This window comes from Malassezia pachydermatis (assembly GCF_001278385.1).
Source record: "Malassezia pachydermatis strain CBS 1879 chromosome Unknown scaffold8, whole genome shotgun sequence".
NCBI lineage: Eukaryota > Fungi > Basidiomycota > Malasseziomycetes > Malasseziales > Malasseziaceae > Malassezia > Malassezia pachydermatis.
The window spans coordinates 276,580-293,618 of record NW_017253145.1 but is presented as its reverse complement, the minus strand read 5'-3'; the positions used below and the strand labels follow the sequence as shown (position 1 = coordinate 293,618).

General features: G+C 51.3%; 11 protein-coding genes across 11 annotated transcripts in view; 7 read left to right on the top strand and 4 right to left on the bottom strand.

The window, feature by feature from the left end:
- Positions 1-3,342: 3,342 nt before the first annotated feature.
- On the top strand, positions 3,343-4,909 carry Malapachy_0595 (hypothetical protein; the record flags this gene model as incomplete). The annotated part of the gene is made up of 5 exons (XM_018135111.1): positions 3,343-4,162; positions 4,191-4,369; positions 4,397-4,685; positions 4,715-4,797; positions 4,832-4,909. 5 exons carry the CDS (start codon positions 3,343-3,345, stop codon positions 4,907-4,909), a joined length of 1,449 nt encoding a protein of 482 aa, XP_017990615.1.
- Positions 4,910-5,412: 503 nt separating this feature from the next.
- On the bottom strand, positions 5,413-6,036 carry Malapachy_0533 (60s ribosomal protein l19; the record flags this gene model as incomplete). Its single annotated transcript, XM_018135050.1, has 2 exons — positions 5,413-5,644; positions 5,681-6,036. 2 exons carry the CDS (start codon positions 6,034-6,036, stop codon positions 5,413-5,415), a joined length of 588 nt encoding a protein of 195 aa, XP_017990497.1.
- Positions 6,037-6,410: 374 nt separating this feature from the next.
- Positions 6,411-6,725, top strand: Malapachy_0563 (40s ribosomal protein s27; the record flags this gene model as incomplete). Its single annotated transcript, XM_018135079.1, has 2 exons — positions 6,411-6,657; positions 6,700-6,725. The coding sequence occupies 2 exons, from the start codon at positions 6,411-6,413 to the stop codon at positions 6,723-6,725; spliced, it is 273 nt and encodes a 90-aa protein (XP_017990535.1).
- Positions 6,726-7,482: 757 nt separating this feature from the next.
- Positions 7,483-8,433, top strand: Malapachy_0606 (s-adenosyl-l-methionine-dependent methyltransferase; the record flags this gene model as incomplete). Its single annotated transcript, XM_018135122.1, has 7 exons — positions 7,483-7,553; positions 7,586-7,633; positions 7,668-8,034; positions 8,061-8,072; positions 8,106-8,274; positions 8,306-8,349; positions 8,380-8,433. 7 exons carry the CDS (start codon positions 7,483-7,485, stop codon positions 8,431-8,433), a joined length of 765 nt encoding a protein of 254 aa, XP_017990610.1.
- A 67-nt stretch (positions 8,434-8,500) lies between these two features.
- On the top strand, positions 8,501-8,962 carry Malapachy_0555 (mrps8-mitochondrial ribosomal small subunit; the record flags this gene model as incomplete). The annotated part of the gene is made up of 1 exon (XM_018135071.1): positions 8,501-8,962. One exon carries the CDS (start codon positions 8,501-8,503, stop codon positions 8,960-8,962), a length of 462 nt encoding a protein of 153 aa, XP_017990608.1.
- Positions 8,963-9,128: 166 nt separating this feature from the next.
- Positions 9,129-10,451, bottom strand: Malapachy_0534 (succinate- ligase; the record flags this gene model as incomplete). The annotated part of the gene is made up of 2 exons (XM_018135051.1): positions 9,129-10,098; positions 10,144-10,451. 2 exons carry the CDS (start codon positions 10,449-10,451, stop codon positions 9,129-9,131), a joined length of 1,278 nt encoding a protein of 425 aa, XP_017990494.1.
- Positions 10,452-10,637: 186 nt separating this feature from the next.
- Positions 10,638-11,498, top strand: Malapachy_0604 (hypothetical protein; the record flags this gene model as incomplete). Its single annotated transcript, XM_018135120.1, has 2 exons — positions 10,638-10,881; positions 10,909-11,498. The coding sequence occupies 2 exons, from the start codon at positions 10,638-10,640 to the stop codon at positions 11,496-11,498; spliced, it is 834 nt and encodes a 277-aa protein (XP_017990574.1).
- Positions 11,499-11,521: 23 nt separating this feature from the next.
- Malapachy_0538 (breast carcinoma amplified sequence 2) lies at positions 11,522-12,249 on the bottom strand (the record flags this gene model as incomplete). The annotated part of the gene is made up of 2 exons (XM_018135054.1): positions 11,522-11,814; positions 11,844-12,249. 2 exons carry the CDS (start codon positions 12,247-12,249, stop codon positions 11,522-11,524), a joined length of 699 nt encoding a protein of 232 aa, XP_017990492.1.
- A 175-nt stretch (positions 12,250-12,424) lies between these two features.
- On the top strand, positions 12,425-13,348 carry Malapachy_0564 (nadh-ubiquinone oxidoreductase; the record flags this gene model as incomplete). The annotated part of the gene is made up of 3 exons (XM_018135080.1): positions 12,425-12,560; positions 12,601-12,705; positions 12,747-13,348. The coding sequence occupies 3 exons, from the start codon at positions 12,425-12,427 to the stop codon at positions 13,346-13,348; spliced, it is 843 nt and encodes a 280-aa protein (XP_017990539.1).
- A 319-nt stretch (positions 13,349-13,667) lies between these two features.
- On the bottom strand, positions 13,668-16,112 carry Malapachy_0575 (hypothetical protein; the record flags this gene model as incomplete). Its single annotated transcript, XM_018135091.1, has 2 exons — positions 13,668-14,083; positions 14,111-16,112. The coding sequence occupies 2 exons, from the start codon at positions 16,110-16,112 to the stop codon at positions 13,668-13,670; spliced, it is 2,418 nt and encodes an 805-aa protein (XP_017990556.1).
- Positions 16,113-16,681: 569 nt separating this feature from the next.
- Positions 16,682-17,039, top strand: part of Malapachy_0591 (sentrin-specific protease 1) — a gene marked incomplete at both ends in the record, with an annotated part of 1,893 nt that continues 1,535 nt past the window's right edge. The window contains one exon of the mRNA XM_018135107.1: positions 16,682-17,039. This exon is cut by the window's right edge and continues 1,535 nt beyond it. Within this exon, the coding sequence (XP_017990617.1) occupies positions 16,682-17,039 (358 nt within the window).

The following is a 17,039-nucleotide window of genomic DNA, read 5'->3' as shown; positions in this document are numbered from 1 at the left end:
AGCATGCGGGCGATCGCATGCAATGGCATGGAACGACCGTGGGTGTACTGGTACATTTCCAGCCGCGTCTTAATACGAGCAACAAGAGCTTCTGCATCAGCAGAAAAACCATTCGTAGCCAAGGTAGCTTTGTCTGTTCTATGTCGTTAGTGGCGCGCGGTAGCAAGCACATACAAACGAAACACCTTGGGCTTGTAGCGTGTCTGAATGTTATAGCCCTCACTTTGACGTGTGTCGCCCGCAATGACACAGTAGTCCTCGCCATGAATGGCCATAATGGAGCCACCATTAGACGTATACGGGCTGAACTGGTGTCCTACAGGCATAATGGATTCGGTTACGAAGCAACACTCAATCCCAAGAAAGACACGAGAGACTAGGATCCAAGCGCTACGGTCGCACCGACGCGCGGCCACTGATCAGTGGAGGGACACGTGGAGCTCACGTGGTAGGAGAAGGGGCGAAGTGGCTGGCTATTAAGCTACGAGATTACCGACGGGGGCTGTTAGGCCGGGACGAAGAGGGAGAACTGTTCCTCGAATAGGACCCCGTTCCGTGCTCAAGCACCTCCTTGATCATACTCACAGTAGACTCGATGGGGCGACGGCGGTTTGAGGGGCTTGTCATCGTGGTGCCAAACGAACTCGTACGAGAGTGCGTACGACGATGAGTCGGTGGAGTACGTTGTTCCAATGTTGGATACGAAGGCGTTGGCGTATTAGCCAGAGCACCTGGGACAGCAGGTGCCGGGCTAGCGTGATAATCTGTCGTGGTCGGCACTGGCACAATAGCCGGTGGCATACGTTCATTCTCAATGTCCACTTTACGAGCCTCATCGAAGTTGTGGATGACATCCTTGATACCCTCAGAACCAAGTACCAAAGTGCCATACGGAAGCTTTCCTGTACCCGATGCCATCTTCAACTCCGAAACACGCTCCGCCTCTTCACGTAGAACATGGAATACACGCGACATACGACCCACAGCAAGGATCTTGTTCTTAATGACCGTACGGCGCTCTGACAAGTCATCGCCAGCTTGGTCATACAAGGCAGATGAGCCGCCAATACGACTACCGTTATCAGCAAAGACAAAGTCATCCTCTTCATCCTCCTCCAGTTCCTCTTTGGAGCAAATGTTAAGAATAGAGATCAACATATCAGTCACTAAAGACGGTGTAAGTAAAAAAAGAATTCAACGTACTTTTTTCACCAACAAAAGGTAAGCTCCATGTGAAGACATCCATAAAGTTAGGAAGCCAGTAGGGATGGGGTGTGCAGTTAAACTGACGAATATTCATGACGTTGTTTTCATACTTGAGCACAGCAGCCTTGTTATTGTACACGTCCAAGTAGTTGGGTGCTGAGAAAATTGTTATCACAGATGGGAAGCCGGTCACTTTCGTTTTTCTGTACATGCGGTAACTGATATTAGACTTCGACTAGCAAACACGTACCCAGCATCTTGAGCTTCATGAGCGCGAATGATTGAGAGGAGGTTGTTCCTTTCAAGGAATTGACAAGCAGCGTTGTAAGTAAAGAAGTAAGAGCAACCTCGTACATGGTTATGCACGAAACTCTCATTGGTTGTCTCCTGGCCGAACTCTTCAAGAGGGTCAGCCCATAGCAAATCACAAATCAATCCGTGAGTAGGAGGCTCCCTAAACCGATTGATAGCCGGCAAGTCGTCGAGGGTTTGAAGTTCAGGAGAAAGACCACCATGAATGCATAGGAATTGTTTGTTCATTATGGCACCAAGAGGAAGAGCGCAAAATGATTCCATACACAGGTCATAAATTTCTTCTGAATACTTGTGTTTGCCTAGGGTTAGTGCGACTAGACCTATACGTACATTCAAGCTTGAAGGTGAAGTAGTCAGTCAGATGACGACACTCGTGGTTTCCGCGGAGGAGGAACAAGGAGTTGGGATACCACAACTTGAGGGACCACAAATACAATACACATTCAATAGAGAAATATCCGCGATCCACGTAGTCGCCCAAGAACAAGTACCGCGTGTCGGCAGGGTTGCCACCTACTTCGAATAGTTTCATAAGGTCATAGTACTGACCATGAATATCACCACATACAGTGATAGGAGCATCCAATTCAAGTAGATTCGGCTCCGCACGTAAGAGCTCAGTGGCCTTCGTGATGATATAGCGTGCTTGATCATGCGTTAATCGACCTTCGCGATAGAAATGGTTTTTCAAGAACTGAATATCTGGCTTTGTAGGATCTTTTTTGCTCCAGAACTGTTCAGGTGTGGGAGGTTGAAAGGCTGGAGCTTGTACATCCTTAATAACCCGTTCAAGCGTTGACACTTGCTCGCCATCCTCCATTGTATACGTCGTAAAGTCAATCCTGGGAGGTAATGGTTTCTTGGCAATTTGGTCAATGGCATTCTCAATGCGCTGACGGCGCGGCACACTTCCATCACTCATATTGACGGAAGATTTGCACACGAGTCTGTGAGAAAGTTGGAACCATCGACGGGATTGAGACAGCACAGACAATGTAGGTGTGTGTTATGGAGGCAACCCAGGCGCTGCACCCTGCATGCAACCAACCAAGTACCTTATAGCTCCATAGGTTCTACACCAGTGTCTTCTTCGGGCGACTCTATATTAGGAGGTGAAGACCATACAGATGGTCTCCATAAAACCAACGAATTGGATTCGGACGATGGCACGACCTCCTTCTCAGGAGAGATCCATTTCACCGGTCTGTGTTCTTGCTGCCGACGTGCTTCTTCTTCCAAACGTTTGGCCACGTAAGGGTTTACTTCCCAAGCAGGAGTCGATTCCGGCTCCCTCTCTTCATCATCGGAGTCTTCTAAGGTATGTACATAAATGCGATGCGGAGATATTTCATATGAAGAGCCGGATGACATGTCCTCATCCACCAAAGTATCTGCCATTTTGGGGCTCAGAGACATAGTGGACATGGGCTGGCCAATTTCACGTTCCACATAGCGCGGTTTCTTCCACTGCAAATGATAGCTGGGTATAGAAGAGGTGGGAAGAGATGGAGGGGGAAGAGGGCTAGAAACACTAGTGTTATCGCTGTCAAGCTCGCTGTCCTCCAATTCTTCATCAAGAGACCCCCACCATGTAGTGCTTCGATGCGACTCTGCTTCCCTTTTCCTTTTATTCACGCCATGCATCAACGGTACGTATAGTGGCCCTACGAGGGACAGATCTACACGGCCTTGCGTATGTTCATTTTCCTAAGACACCACGGACGTGCGCACCTCGTCCGTCACGTGCGGCCGCGGTTAGACCACTCCGTGCGCCAAGAGACTCGTTCACAACGCCTGCCAGGGTGTACCTACTGTAAGCTCATGAGCCAAGAACAGACACCTCGAGCTACCACGGCACCATCACGCAAAAAAGATGTAGACGCTTTGCTGGCGGACTTCGACTTGGACATTAGCAAACCGGACACGACGCGGAAACCCGCCGCACGTCCCCGACCAGTGGAGCGCAAAACGTCCTCTGGTCGCACGGACGATGCACAAAGCTTGTTAGATGATTTGGAAGGGTTAGTACATCGCCGACGCTCCATGCAAAAAGATACAAAAGAGGTAGTTGCGCCTGCTTCGACGGTCTCACCGAAACCTGTCTCCAACTTGCGCCCGTTGAAAATGGAGACATCAGCCACGTCCAAGGATCCCAGTGCTGAGTTGTCCACTGCACGGGCAGAGTCCAACCATGATGTGAGTACCTCCAATGTGAAAGCGCCTCTTTCTAGTGCTACGTCTGAAGGGGTGCCGGCCACCACAACGGCTACCGAAAATAACACAACGACGGATGCGTCAAGCTGGAGTGCGTGGGGCAATAGTACCCAATGGGGCAGCTTCTTGTCCACCGCATCAAAATTCGCTGGACAGGCTCGCAATGAACTGGGCCGCAGAACTGCGTCGGTGATCCAGCAAGCCAATGTCACCGTCAGCAAAGAAGAGGGGACCATGCCTGACCAGGCCATTTACGGGTTGGGCAACAAGTTTGCACAACGCATGCGTGGCTTTGTGCATGATGCAGGACTTGAGCAGATTGGTCAAAACCTCACAGAAGCAGGCAAGCGAGGATGGAATGACATTGTGAATGCTGTTGTGTTGCCCGTAGAGGTGCACGATTCAGTGGCAGTCACCGTGAGCCATGGTATGTACAATGATTCTAACAACATTAGAAATGGCCGGGTATGATGGTATTGAAACGTTGGCTTTTAATGTTCTTTCGCGAATTTTTTCGCAAGCAGATCTGGATATTTCTGTGACACTCGACGATGTAAACCAACCGACGGAACCAGAAGGCACTTACAATATCCATGCGGCAGAAAGCCGTGCACAAGGCCTACAGCAAGCCAAGGTACGAACCAGGTGCACTAATGAATAGTCTGCATTGACTCGTCTATGCAAGGAGATGGAGCAAGGTGACTCTGTTACCACCAACGGTGTAATGCTACCGGAAAAGACATGCCCAGTGATTCTGCGCATCCAACCGTTCTACGACACAGTCCTGAATGAAGAAGACGACTTGTTCTCTACTGTAAGTCAAGGGAAGCAGCGTCGAACAGAGCGAAGCGATAGCAAGGCTAAGTCGCTTTTCTTCTATGTCTGGTGGGTGGATCCAAAGCACAAGCTGAGTCATTGCACATGCAGCCAAGCTGTGCCAGCGTGGTGGTGTACGTTTCGAATATCTCTGACTTTCTAGTGACGGTCCCTCGTGAACATAACCATTGGGTGGAGCAGGCCCTGAGCGATTTGATCGAAGGGGCTATTGCTGTGGTGGCGCAAGTACGTTGAATGCCAGAGGTAACTAACAATGCAGGACTACGTACAGAGCAGGTTGGCGACCTTCACACAATCGACTGCGGCTGAAGATACTTCTTCTTTTTCCCAGGCGTAAAAGTGGTCGCAGGGCTTCCTCGACACACCACCTTCGAAAGCGACACGGCAAGCAAGGTACTACAGCAGCAGCCTATAAATAGAAAGGAATTTTAGAATGTACACACCTACGACCAAGTCCATGGTACGCACATAGTCACAGCATCAAACGGATCCAACGCATTTTTAATGCTATACACTCACCTGCCTATAAGAACAATACGCCAAACTCTTTCCAACTCCAACGAGGCAGTACCTAGCAAGACGTATGCCATGATGGTATAAGGCCGTAACCACCTGGATTACGTACCACCATACACATGCAAGTACATACAAGGCATGCATATGGAAAACAACCACCTCAAGTCGTACCTGCAAGTAAACAGGACAGCTTTGAAATAGAACGAGTATGACTTTTTGCCGCAAACAAGCAGAGAATGCGCAAACAGTGAGGGCGCTGGACATGCTGAAACTGGATCGTCACGTCGCCATATGCGGTGTCTTTTGGGTTGAGGAGGAGAGCAATTACTGCTGAGTCTCGGCGTCGTTCTCGACAGCCAGAATAGCAGCACGCTTCTCGGCAACCCGCTGGGCACGGCGCTCGCGCAAGGTCTTGTTGCGGAGACGGCGAGCCTCCATCTGCTCGGAAAGGTGCTTCGAGCGAAGCTTCTCGGCCTTCGCCTTGTGAATGTGCTCCATCAAGACACGCTTGTTCTTGAAAACGTTACCCTTCGACTTAAGGTAAAGCTCGTGGTACCTAGGTTGTTAGTCGCATTCAAACAATTCAACGTACAGGTGCTTGTCGATCTTACCAGCCTCACGGTACTTCCGAAGGAGGCGGCGCAGCACACGCTGGCGGCGCATCCACTGAACCTTGGTCGGGAAGCGGGCCTCGGCGGTACCCTTGCGCTTACCGTAACCAGTGTGGCGACCGACACGCTTGGCAGCATGCAGGTTACGAGTGCGCTCGCGCGAGTGCGACACAAGCGGCTTCTTGATGATTTGACCATCCTTGATCAGCTTGCGAACATTCGCGCGCGAGTTGGCGTTCGCAATGTCGCTCTGCTCAGCCGGGTCGAGCCAGACCTTACGCTTACCGACACCGAGGACGGACGCAGCCAGACGCCTTTGCACACGAAGATTAACCATGACTGTAATGTGTTAGTACCACAGGCACGACAAAGGGAGAGTCAGATACTCACCTCAAACTTGCGTGCTTGCTGGTTTGTAGAGAAGGGTCGGGAGGCAGGGCTGGTCACAAAGCAGGCGCAAAAACTGTGCGAAACAATGTTGGGACACCTATTAGGCCCACTGCTTGACATGGTTCTCAAGCAAATCACTTAAGAAAAATTTCTATCACGTGATGCTCTATATAGTTTCTTCGAATTCCTAAACGCACCACAGGCTGGGACCGAGGAAAGTGGAACTGGCCGCGAACGCCACAACGCTTTTCACCCTCAACTGCTGTCTCTTTGCTGAAGTACTAAGATGGTATGTGTAGAACATGCTGGGTATAGCCCAGTATGAACAGTAAACTTACTCTTCAGACTCTCGCTGTTGATCTCATTAACCCCTCGCACGAGCAGCAGATGCGCTGCCACAAGCTGAAGCGTCTGGTCCAGAGCCCGAACTCGTTCTTCATGGACGTGAAGTGCCCGGGCTGCTTCGCCATCACCACCGTGTTCTCGCATGCCCAGTCGGTGGTCCTGTGCGGCAGCTGCTCGCAGGTCCTAAGCCAGCCGACCGGTGGTAAGGCCCGTCTCGCTGTCGGTACGTACAACGACCCAAAGATCGCATTATTAACATGCTAAGGCTGCTCGTTCCGTCGCAAGGCGTAAAGGAGCTTCGTTCCCTTATTATGAGTGCTAAGCGGATCCACCCTTAGCTCGTTACTGAACAAGTTCTTTCATTGACTAGCTGGTTACCCACCTACATGTATACGCTGCTTCGAAAGACACGAAAAATAGCCTGCTCACTGTAGCATTTCGCAGTGCAATGGCAACTCTGTCACTACGAACCTTGCTTGTTTCGATTCGACTTGTCTGTCTGTTTGTCTGTTCTTTTTTTTTTTTTTGAGTTTAGTATGTGCGTGCCACCATATATGATATCGGGTAGTATAGTCAGATTTCTCGTTTTGCCATTTATGCTTTTAAACATGGTCGGGTAGTATGTGCATATGAATTGGTCAGGTAGCTCTGTTTGCTAGGTTTCCTAGCATGTATGGGTCTCCCAATTCCTAATGAGAGAAAAAAGGAGCTTAGCCTAAACTAGCAGGCTAGATCCGGAACAAAAGAATGTGCCATCACACGCCATATCCCTTAGAGACCAATATAGAAGGGTGCATGCTCATGCGGTAGGTCATGGCTCCAGAAAGCAACATTCCATGGCGAAGAGTTGTTACCAAACTAGGGAAGCAAGTGCATGTCCATCCTATCTGGATGCAAACTACGTTTCTTATTAGCTAAGGTACAGGTGGCTGACTTCGTATATCCAAACTACGACATTGTTGGCGACAAACCAGGTGCATTCCTCGTGAGTCCAACGTGCGGAACAGAGCTTATATAGCGGTGTGGTAGTAATGTGGAGTGCTCCTTAATGACGACGCCTGTTGAGAGCTTGCCAGAATCAAAACTAGGCACAAAAGAACACTGGGATAGTGTTTACGCGTACGAAATCTTGTCATACTGACCATACAAAGTCGTGAAGTAGCTACATACGAAGAGATTGGGGATGAAGGCGAAGTATGGTATGTAAAGTGGGCTTTATATCTTACCATGCAGGTTTGGCGAAGACAGTGTAGAGCGAATGGTGCAGTTCCTCGCGGAATGGATGCAGGATGAGCACCTACAGTCCTCGCCATATGTATTGGACTTGGGAACAGGAAATGGACATTTACTTTTCGCCCTCCTAGAAGCACAGCAAGAAGAAGACATTGAAGAAGGCACGCTTGACGCAACACGTATGCTGGGTGTCGATTATTCCCCTGCATCGATTCAGCTAGCACAAGCGATTGGTCAAAAGCGTGGACCTGAATATGAGAGTGTCCGATTTGAAGAGGCTGATCTTCGTGACGATGCCTGCGTCAAAAGGCTACGGGAGAAAGCGAACCACAAACAAGGCTGGGATATTGTTTGTGACAAGGGCACGGTATGTTTCTAACAACGCTAACGAAGAAGTATGATGCAGTATGTATCACCATAATAGCTAATGCATACCAGATCGCACTTTCCTCGCAACCTATTCACGACAAACTTCCAGTCGACCTTTACGTGGAAGCTGTGCAAGAATTGACCAAGTCGCCGACCGGAGATCACCGAGGTGGCCTATTTTTCATTACAAGCTGCAATTTCACAGAACAAGAACTAACAGCCAAGTTTGGGCCTGCAGGTGCGTAAACCCATGTACTCTGACAATCAAGGTTTCGAAGTCGAGCATGTTGTGCCAACACCTTCTTTCACATTTGTACGTGCCCCATGCGCACTTACCATGCAGGGTGGCCAAAAGGGTGCCGTTGTGACTACAATTGCCTTCCGCCATGTCCAATAGATCACGTGATGTAAAGCGAAGCTTCGTCCTCCCAACGGAGCGGCGACGTCTATAGGCAACGATAGTCATGCCGTTGTACGCGGATTTGTGCGTCCGTCTACAAAATGCATCGCGCGCAAAGTTGAGGTCTGTGCCTATCCCTAATACGAAGGCCAACCTATCGATCACATCGATCCTGCTCCAGCATGGTTTTATTTATAATGTTACTCGCGGCACCATTGCAGGTCCGAGTGCTGCCGATTACAATGCAGCTCCCGAAGTTCGTCGGCGGTTGTGGGTGGACTTGAAATACCGCGCCGATGATCGGCCTGTACTTGAGAAGATGAACTTGGTAAGCAAGCCTTCCCGTCAACTGTCCATGACGAACGACGAACTTCTTCGTTGGGTTACTGGTCGACGAGCCAAGTTTGTGTCACCGCTGCGTGCAGGAGAAATCGGAATTATTAACTGTGGCAAGGATGGCTGGTTTGAGGCCAAAGAAGCTATGCGTCGCAAGCTTGAAGGCGAGGTGGTGTGCCGTGTGTCGTGAATACTATATAACAACTGGAACGTTGTGAGGCCCATACCACAACAAGAGGGCTGCGATATTTCGCGACTCTGATAGCTTTCAAAAAAAATCCTCACACTCATGTAGAACGACCAAGCTAGACGTTTAGCATCTATGATGGCTAAAAATGATGGAAAGACAAATGCACTTAGTGAGCCGCCTCAACCGCCTTCTTAGCAGCAATATCCAAGTCGTCAAAGGCCTGGATCTTGAGACCCGACTCCTTGATCAGAGCCTTGGCCTCAGCCTCCTTAGTGCCCTGAAGACGGACAACCAAGGGGATCTTCATGTCGAGCTGCTTAGTGGCCTCAACGATACCCTCGGCGATAACATCGCAGCGCATAATACCACCGAAGATGTTCACGAAGATGGCACGCACATCCTTGCTCGCCAAGAGAATCTCGAAGGCCTGCTTCACAGCCTCGGTATTAGCACCACCACCAACGTCAAGGAAGTTGGCAGGCTTACCGCCGTTGAGCGAGAGCACGTCTAGCGTGGCCATAGCAAGACCAGCACCGTTGACCAGGCAGCCAATGTTGCCCTCCAGCTTGATGAAGTTCAAGCCGTACTTGCCAGCCTGTACCTCACTGGGGTCCTCCTGCGACACATCGCGCATGTCAAAGATCTCCTTTTGACGGAAGTCCGCATTGTCGTCAAAGCCCAGCTTGGCGTCCATGCAGAGAACAGCGCCATCCTCGCTCTCAGCAAGAGGGTTGATCTCGACCTGGGTAGCATCGTGCTCGTCAAAGAGCTTGTACAGCTTCACGAAGGTCTCAGCAGCCTGCTTCTCCTGCGTACTGGCCGAGAAGCCGAGCTTGCGAGCCACCTCCATGGCAGTGCTGGTGTCAAGACCGCCCTCCAGGGGGATCGGGGTAGTGATGATAGCATCAGGGTTCTCCTTGGCGACATCCTCAATCGACATACCACCTTGGTTGGAAGCAATGAGCACAGGGACCTGACGCACACGGTCGTTAAGAACAGCGACGTAGTACTCGTGCGCAGGCTTGCGAGCCTCCGCAATCATAACCTTGTTGCAAATACGGCCTTGGGAGCCCGTCTGCTTGGTAATAAGCTTAGCGCCAAGCATCTTCGAAGCGAGGTCACGAGCCTCCTCAGGGCTGTGATGTTAGTCGCGTTCCTGACACACTGGCAAAAATACGTACGTCTTGATCAGGTGGACACCACCCTGGAGACCGTTGTCAAAGTGACCCTTACCACGGCCACCAGCCAACACCTGCGCCTTAATCACAATAGGCTTGCCACCAAAGCTCTTCGCCGCCTCAAACGCCTCCTCAGGCGTGCTGGCCGGCACGAACTTAGGAGTGTCAATACCGTACTTGTTCAGCACACCCATAGACAGGTACTCGTGAATCGACAAGAAACGCTTCTGCATTGCGGCATTCGAGCCGGTGCGGAGCATGCTCTGGGCCGCAGAAGCACGCGAACGGAACATGTTGAGTGCACGAATCATGGTGACGATGCTCTTTGCACTGGAAAGTCGTTGGGAGTCCGAGCCCGGGCTGCCCTGACTGACGGTTTCCTAGCTGGCGGTCCCGGAGTGTCACGTGGCACGTGCTGACTGTACGACAGCGGCAAAAACTTTTATGCGGCGCCAAATTTTTTTTGCCGCACGCGTGACATGGCAGGCACAGACGCCATGGACGCGCGTAAGAGCAGCAGCATGGCAGGCAAGTCGAAGATGAAGATGAAGGTAGGGGCGACGCCTACGGTACCTTCCAAAAGTCTCTCATCTAAAGAAGCCCACAAAGAGACCATCGAAGAGAGCGATAGCTCGTATGGCGCCAGCGATGAAAATGAGGACGATGACAATGACAACATGGACGAAGAAGACGACGAGGTCGATATACCATCACAAACCGGTCGCAGTAAAAAGACTATGAGTACGTGTGAAGAAGACTAACAAGCAGAACGTAAACGGCGCGCTGTATCCCCTGGCGCCTTCGGTGAAACGCTCGAGCAGCTCTTAGGCGTGGGCCCTGCCGAAGACGACAAAGGCGCCCAACCTGGCCGCGATGGTATTTTGTCTATGGCGCCAAGTATCCGTCGCACGGCCAATGCGACAACGTTGCGAGCGAAAGCAGCTCGATTGGCTCTGGAGCAACGCCGTGAACGTGAGGAACGTGCGCATATCAAGGACGTCATTGGTGATTGGGGTGCACCAGGTGTGCATGCAGCATCTATGAAGAACGCTACATCGTCGGCAGCCATTGATGCGTGGCTTGAAAATGGTGGTACAAAAGGATATGAACGTCGGTTACGGAAGACCGCTCAACGTGGTGTGGTAAAACTGTTCAATGCTATTCGCGCCGCTCAGACGACAACAGAAGAGGATATTGATAAGGCCCGGTCTTTGCAGACTACCAAGCAAGCTAGGAAAGTGAACGCACTTGGTAACAAAGACATGGCTGTCAAGCAACTTAGCAAAACACACTTTTTGGAGCTATTGCGCCAGACGCCCAAAGCGAGTGCAAGTGCTGCCCCAGGTCAAGGCCCATAGGCTTGATATATGTACATTGATGACTATGATTCCGCCTGATCTAACAACGCCAGTTCGTGGCGTACCTCTTCCGTGCGACGTCGGTACTCCTCTATCTCAGCGCGTGCCGTCAAATTGGCCACCTTAATAGAGAGGTTTTGTGAGACAAGGTCACGCCATCGTACATCCAACGTAGAAAGCTTGTCACCCAGCCGCAGATGCATTGACTGGCGCTCACGGTTGAGCTCGTTGGTATCTTCCTCCACGGTTTGCTGTGCGTCTGTGACCATATGGAGCATAGCCTCTTGATTATAGTTGTGCAAACGCCATATATTGGCTTTCATGTAAGACAAAGAGTATACGTACCACCATAACGTCGAAGTAGTTCAATGTTCTTCAAACGATTATCCATATGCGCTAGCTGGGTCTCGGCATTCTGGAGCGCTTGAGACCACTCTTCGGTCGATGCCTCGAGCCCTTGCGCAGGCGGTTGAAGCTGGTATCGTGATGTATCAAGCACGTTCAAGTCTTCGCCCCGCTCTTTCCTCTCTATCTCTGCGGCCAGATGAGGATGCTGCTGAAAAAGAGGCATGGCTGGTGGGAGAAGAGTGAGAGGATCATATTTCATAGACTGCTTCTCGCGAGCGATTTCACGCTCCACCGCATCACGCAGACCAGGAACGTGGTCCATATCCGTGTCGTAGTATGGCAGTGCATCTGAATAGGCCAGCTGCATGTTGGGCAGAGACGTGTTGACCGCGGCACTGGCCATCATGCTGACTCTCGACCACGCGCGTGCGACGGCCGTAGCACGCTCAGGTCTCGAGGCAGAGGGCCTTGGGAAAAATGATGACTAAGCACCAGCTGCCGGCCGCGGCGACCAGCGCCGTCGTCCAGTCCCGGGCTCTCTCTCAGTTGCTTCTGCGGTGCAATTCATTCCACTGGAAATGGCTGCTGCACGTAATGTTCTGCGCTCCGCGAAGCCAAGCTCGGTGTCTGCCGCGTTGATGACGTCGGCGCGCCGTGCTGTGGCGACGCGTGCCTTTTCCACTTCGCTGGTTTCGCGTGAAAAGGGCGATAAGGGTAAGTGCCATGGCCTGTACACATCGTTCTAACAACACAGTGATGATGGAGTCGCCCTACGTGGAGCGTGCTAACCTTAACCCTATGGATGCTCTGTCGGCAATGCAGGGCCCTTTGCACGACTATGGTAGCTGGATTATGTCTGGTACGTGGTACTTTTTTTTTGCATGGGCCTAACATGTTTAGCGCTACCCCGCTACATCCAGCAGTTCACTGTGTACAAGGATGAGCTCACCTTCTACGTTGCCCCTTCGGGTCTGATTCCCACGATGACGTTCTTGCGTGACCATACCCTTACGCAGTACAAGGCTCTGATGGATATCTCGGGTGCTGACTACCCAACTCGTTCGCAGCGCTTCGAGGTAGCGTACCACCTGCTGAGTGTGCGCAACAACGCCCGTATTCGTGTGAAGACGTATGCTGATGAACTTACACCAGTGCCCACGGTTACTGGTCTGTTCCGCAGCGCCGACTGGTTCGAGCGTGAGGCCTGGGATATGTTTGGTATCTTCTTTGTTGGCCACCCTGACTTGCGACGTATCTTGACTGACTATGGTTTCGAAGGCCACCCCCTGCGCAAGGACTTCCCGCTTACTGGTTACTCGGAAGTGCGTTGGGATGAAGAGAAGAAGCGTGTGGTGCAGGAGCCTGTGCAGCTCATGCAGGCCCACCGCAACTTTGAAGCCAACTCGACGTGGGAGCAGGTCGGCGATGGTGTCTCGTATCAGCCGAACGAGTACAAGCTTACGCCTCCGAAGCCTGTGGAAGAGAACAAGGAGAAGAAGTAGTGTCTTGGTAGTCAAAAATGCCAATGTGCCTATTTACGAAATACGTCTATCCCAAATGGACTCTTGATATGCATGTTGCTGATCACAATTACGTACATGCGCATACGTCTCGAAAGACCTAGCAGTACACATTCAACAGACAGCTTATACTCTGTGAGCACATCAGTGCAGAGATGCCTGGCCAGGGACAGGGGCTTCCTGATACCACCCCGTCACCTGGGTGCTCAAAGACAACAAAAAAAACACGACCGTCGACTCTACGCCCACGACCGTTGGTGCCACGTGGGAACTATTTACATGACATACATATATCGTCCAGTTAGGCCTCATCAGGGGGCTCGGCATCGCGCGGTAAGGCTCCCACGCCCAGACGTGCACTGAGAGTGCCTACTGGTCCTGGGCGACCTTCCTGTGCCTTGAAACTTTCCAGAAAATGACTGAGGGCATCCACTTCCATGCTGGATGCGCCACTGTCTTGCGCAAAGTGGCGAAGACTCTCAGGCAAGAAGCCGCCCGAGGCTAAGAGCTGTTGCAATAGCTCTTGCTCTTCCTCGTTCAGCTCTTCATCAGAGCCTTCTTCCATATCAGTTGGGTCTTTAGGCTCAGTGTTTTTAGCCCGCTCTTTCATGAGCTCTTTTTCCATAGCATCCAACACGGCATCAAAGGAGTCCAATGGAACTTGGCTCTTTGAAGATGTTTGTGGCTTGGCATGCGCATGGGACGAGGGGACAAAGGCTGAGGGTAAGTTGGCATGCCACGTACCTCCACGCTTCTCTCGTTCTTCCAAAATAGCGGCATACTGTGACTCGGACAGTCCCAGAGTCCGCCGCGTGAATTCCAGAAAGTCGTCCATTTCTTGGTCCATCTGGATCCCATCGCCCTCCTCGTTCATCTCGCTTTGCATATCATCATCTTCCAGTTCAAGGAAACGATGTCTCTCCGCTCGTTCGTCAGCAGCATCGTCTTCATCCCCATGCAATGACTCAGGGTCGGAGTCGCTATCGCCATCCATTCTGTCCAGTGTAGATAAGCCACGAAGTCGCTGGCGTGAAGAAAAGGAAGAAGTCGGTGGATGCGCGGTTTTGGGAAGAGTCTCATGCTTTGGCGGAAGATCTGACGGAATAGATGCCTTGGACGCATTCTCTGCGCCCCATTCACTGAGAGGTACGCCTTCCACGAGCGAATCCATACGTTGTTGCCTAGTTTCGCCGGACGCATCCGAGTCTGTCAAGTCCGCATCCGCTTCTTCTCCATCCTCAAAATCTTCATCCTCAAAGAGTGCACCTTCTACATCACCCTGTCCATCAATAAACGACTGCATTCTTGTCATAAACGCTTGAAACTTATCCATGGTCGCCTCTTCCGCCTCTTGGGGAGCATGACGAGCAAACATCGCTTCAATGTCATCAGGAGCCACATTTAGCCATGCATCAGAATCTTCCTGTGATTGCAACGATGCAAGTTCGCTCGTAGGAAGCAACGTAACAATGTTTTCGTTTGCTGGCTCACGTAAAACCTGCTTGACCGTCGAGAAGGTCGGTGTCTCGATCGATTCAGTGCGAAGGGATGAAGAAAGTTGTGCTGCCTTCGTGAGCGCTCTCTCTTCCAGCACTTTCCACCGCGCACTATCCCGAATTTCCTTACCAAAGTACCCGAGCTTGGTAAGAGCATGAAGAAAAGCCTCTTTTTTGTCAGAAGGTATGATATGAGACCCTGGTCGGGAAGGCATCGACGCCGCCGAAGCGCCTAAATTATGCAGCCACATTTCCAAGCCGCCAGCAATTTTGGCTCCGATATCACACCATCGGCCCCATGCAAGCTGCTTCTCTGACAACGTAGCTTTGCCAGCCATAGCAATGCGGTACATTTCCACATACCTTTGCCAACGCTTGCCGAACGCCGAAGGAGGAAAGTAACGATCGAACGAAAGCTGTGCATACAAGTGCCGCGTGCATCGAATAGGTGTCAGTACCACGTCCGTGGCAGGCAATGCATTCATATCCTGATCGGCCATGCCTTCCACGCCAAAAAACGTAGGCTTTTGAGCGCTGCGTACACTGACAGGGTCGCGTGTGGTAAGTGCGTGCACAGCATCTGCGATTCGTTGTGGAAAGGTGGTAAGCACTTTAGCCACAGAAATGGGAACGAAAGCCAAGGTAGTATGATGATGATCCGCAGCAGCCTGTGGGTATGCATCCAAGCGGCTAAAGGCTCTTTGTTGCACTGGTCCTGAAACTCGGGTGGTGACAGACTCGTCACGAATAAGGCGCAGTGCGTCGCTTACAGACAGTGTGGTATCCGATGGTGCTGCAGTGAGTGGTATGAGATGCAATTCGCCTTGGTAGATCCATACGCGGTTGTCCGCATTGTCAGGGGTAACCCATGTAGGCAGTTCATCTGACGCCTCAATAAGAAGGAATTCGCCATCCTCATCGCGCACAGAGATACAAGCGTCATGGGTGTGGGTAAAACCACGAAGAAGGTAAGTAAGGAACCATTCATCATCAATGCAATCTTGCACACGCATAGACAGTGTTACGATGCTAGGATCTTCATCATCGAGCTGAACTGTAGGTGATTCGCGATCCCAAATATAGCCACTGGTAGTATGAGACCCAGCGATGGCAGCAGCCTCGCGATGCACATATTGCTCAAGCAAGGTGGCGAACACTGTGGTATCTGTACCTGATGGCGGCACAATACGAGCTATAAACATCGAAGGTACTTCACCTACCTCATCATCTGGCAATTGCAAGCCATCCATGGCAGAAGAGGTGGTGGTCATCGCCCCCCTGCCGCTTTCGATGATTGGACTTGCCTCGCGGAGTGGAGAACAGGCCCAGCGACGCGTGAAGAAAGCCTTGGGTAGCCAATCAATTCCGCCGCACGACCTTTCACTCCACCCATCCTGGGATAGACGACACGTCGAGCCACGGGGCCCAGGGACGACCTGGCATGCCAAAGCGAGGCCGAGAAGAGACACTGGGCGAGGTATCTGATGATCCTAGCAATATGCCTAGCTGGTGGGATCGACTGGTCGCGTATTGGATGCCAGCCAAGAGGCAGAGAGGCTCACGCTTGGTCTCTGTCGCTGATGGGGATGTAGGCAAGAATGCGTCTGGGGATAGTGTAGAGGAGCAGATGGATCAGAACGAAGAGGCCGACATACGAGTATCAACGCCGTGCGATGAACTAGCGAGGGAACTCGGTGAAGCAGACATGCCCACCCTAATAACGCAAGAGACAACGGAGTCGAGTGATGGTCCCAATGTGGTAGAGCATGAAGCACACGTGGATCAAGAGAGTATAAATAATGCAACTTCCTCTCCTAATATGCAAGAAGTGCTGAACCCGCAAGAAGATGTGACGGAACGAAAAGAAGAAGGCATGTCTTGTCTGAAAGAAGAGGCACTTGAAGAAGCCTCCGTTCCGGATGAAGATGTCTCCAAATCGGAGGAAAAAGATGCATCGGATCCAAAAGAGGTTTCGTCAATTGTGAAGAAAGATGTATCGTATGGAAAAGAAGAAGACGCGTCACAGTCAGCAGAAGAGGTCGTTTTAGCCCGGAAGGAAGATGAAGATGCATCTGATGACGCACCCGATTTGAAAGAAGAGGAAATAATGAATGAAGAGGCAATAGGAGAGACACCTGAGATGGAATCGGAAGAGGAAGAGGAAGAGGAAGAAGAAG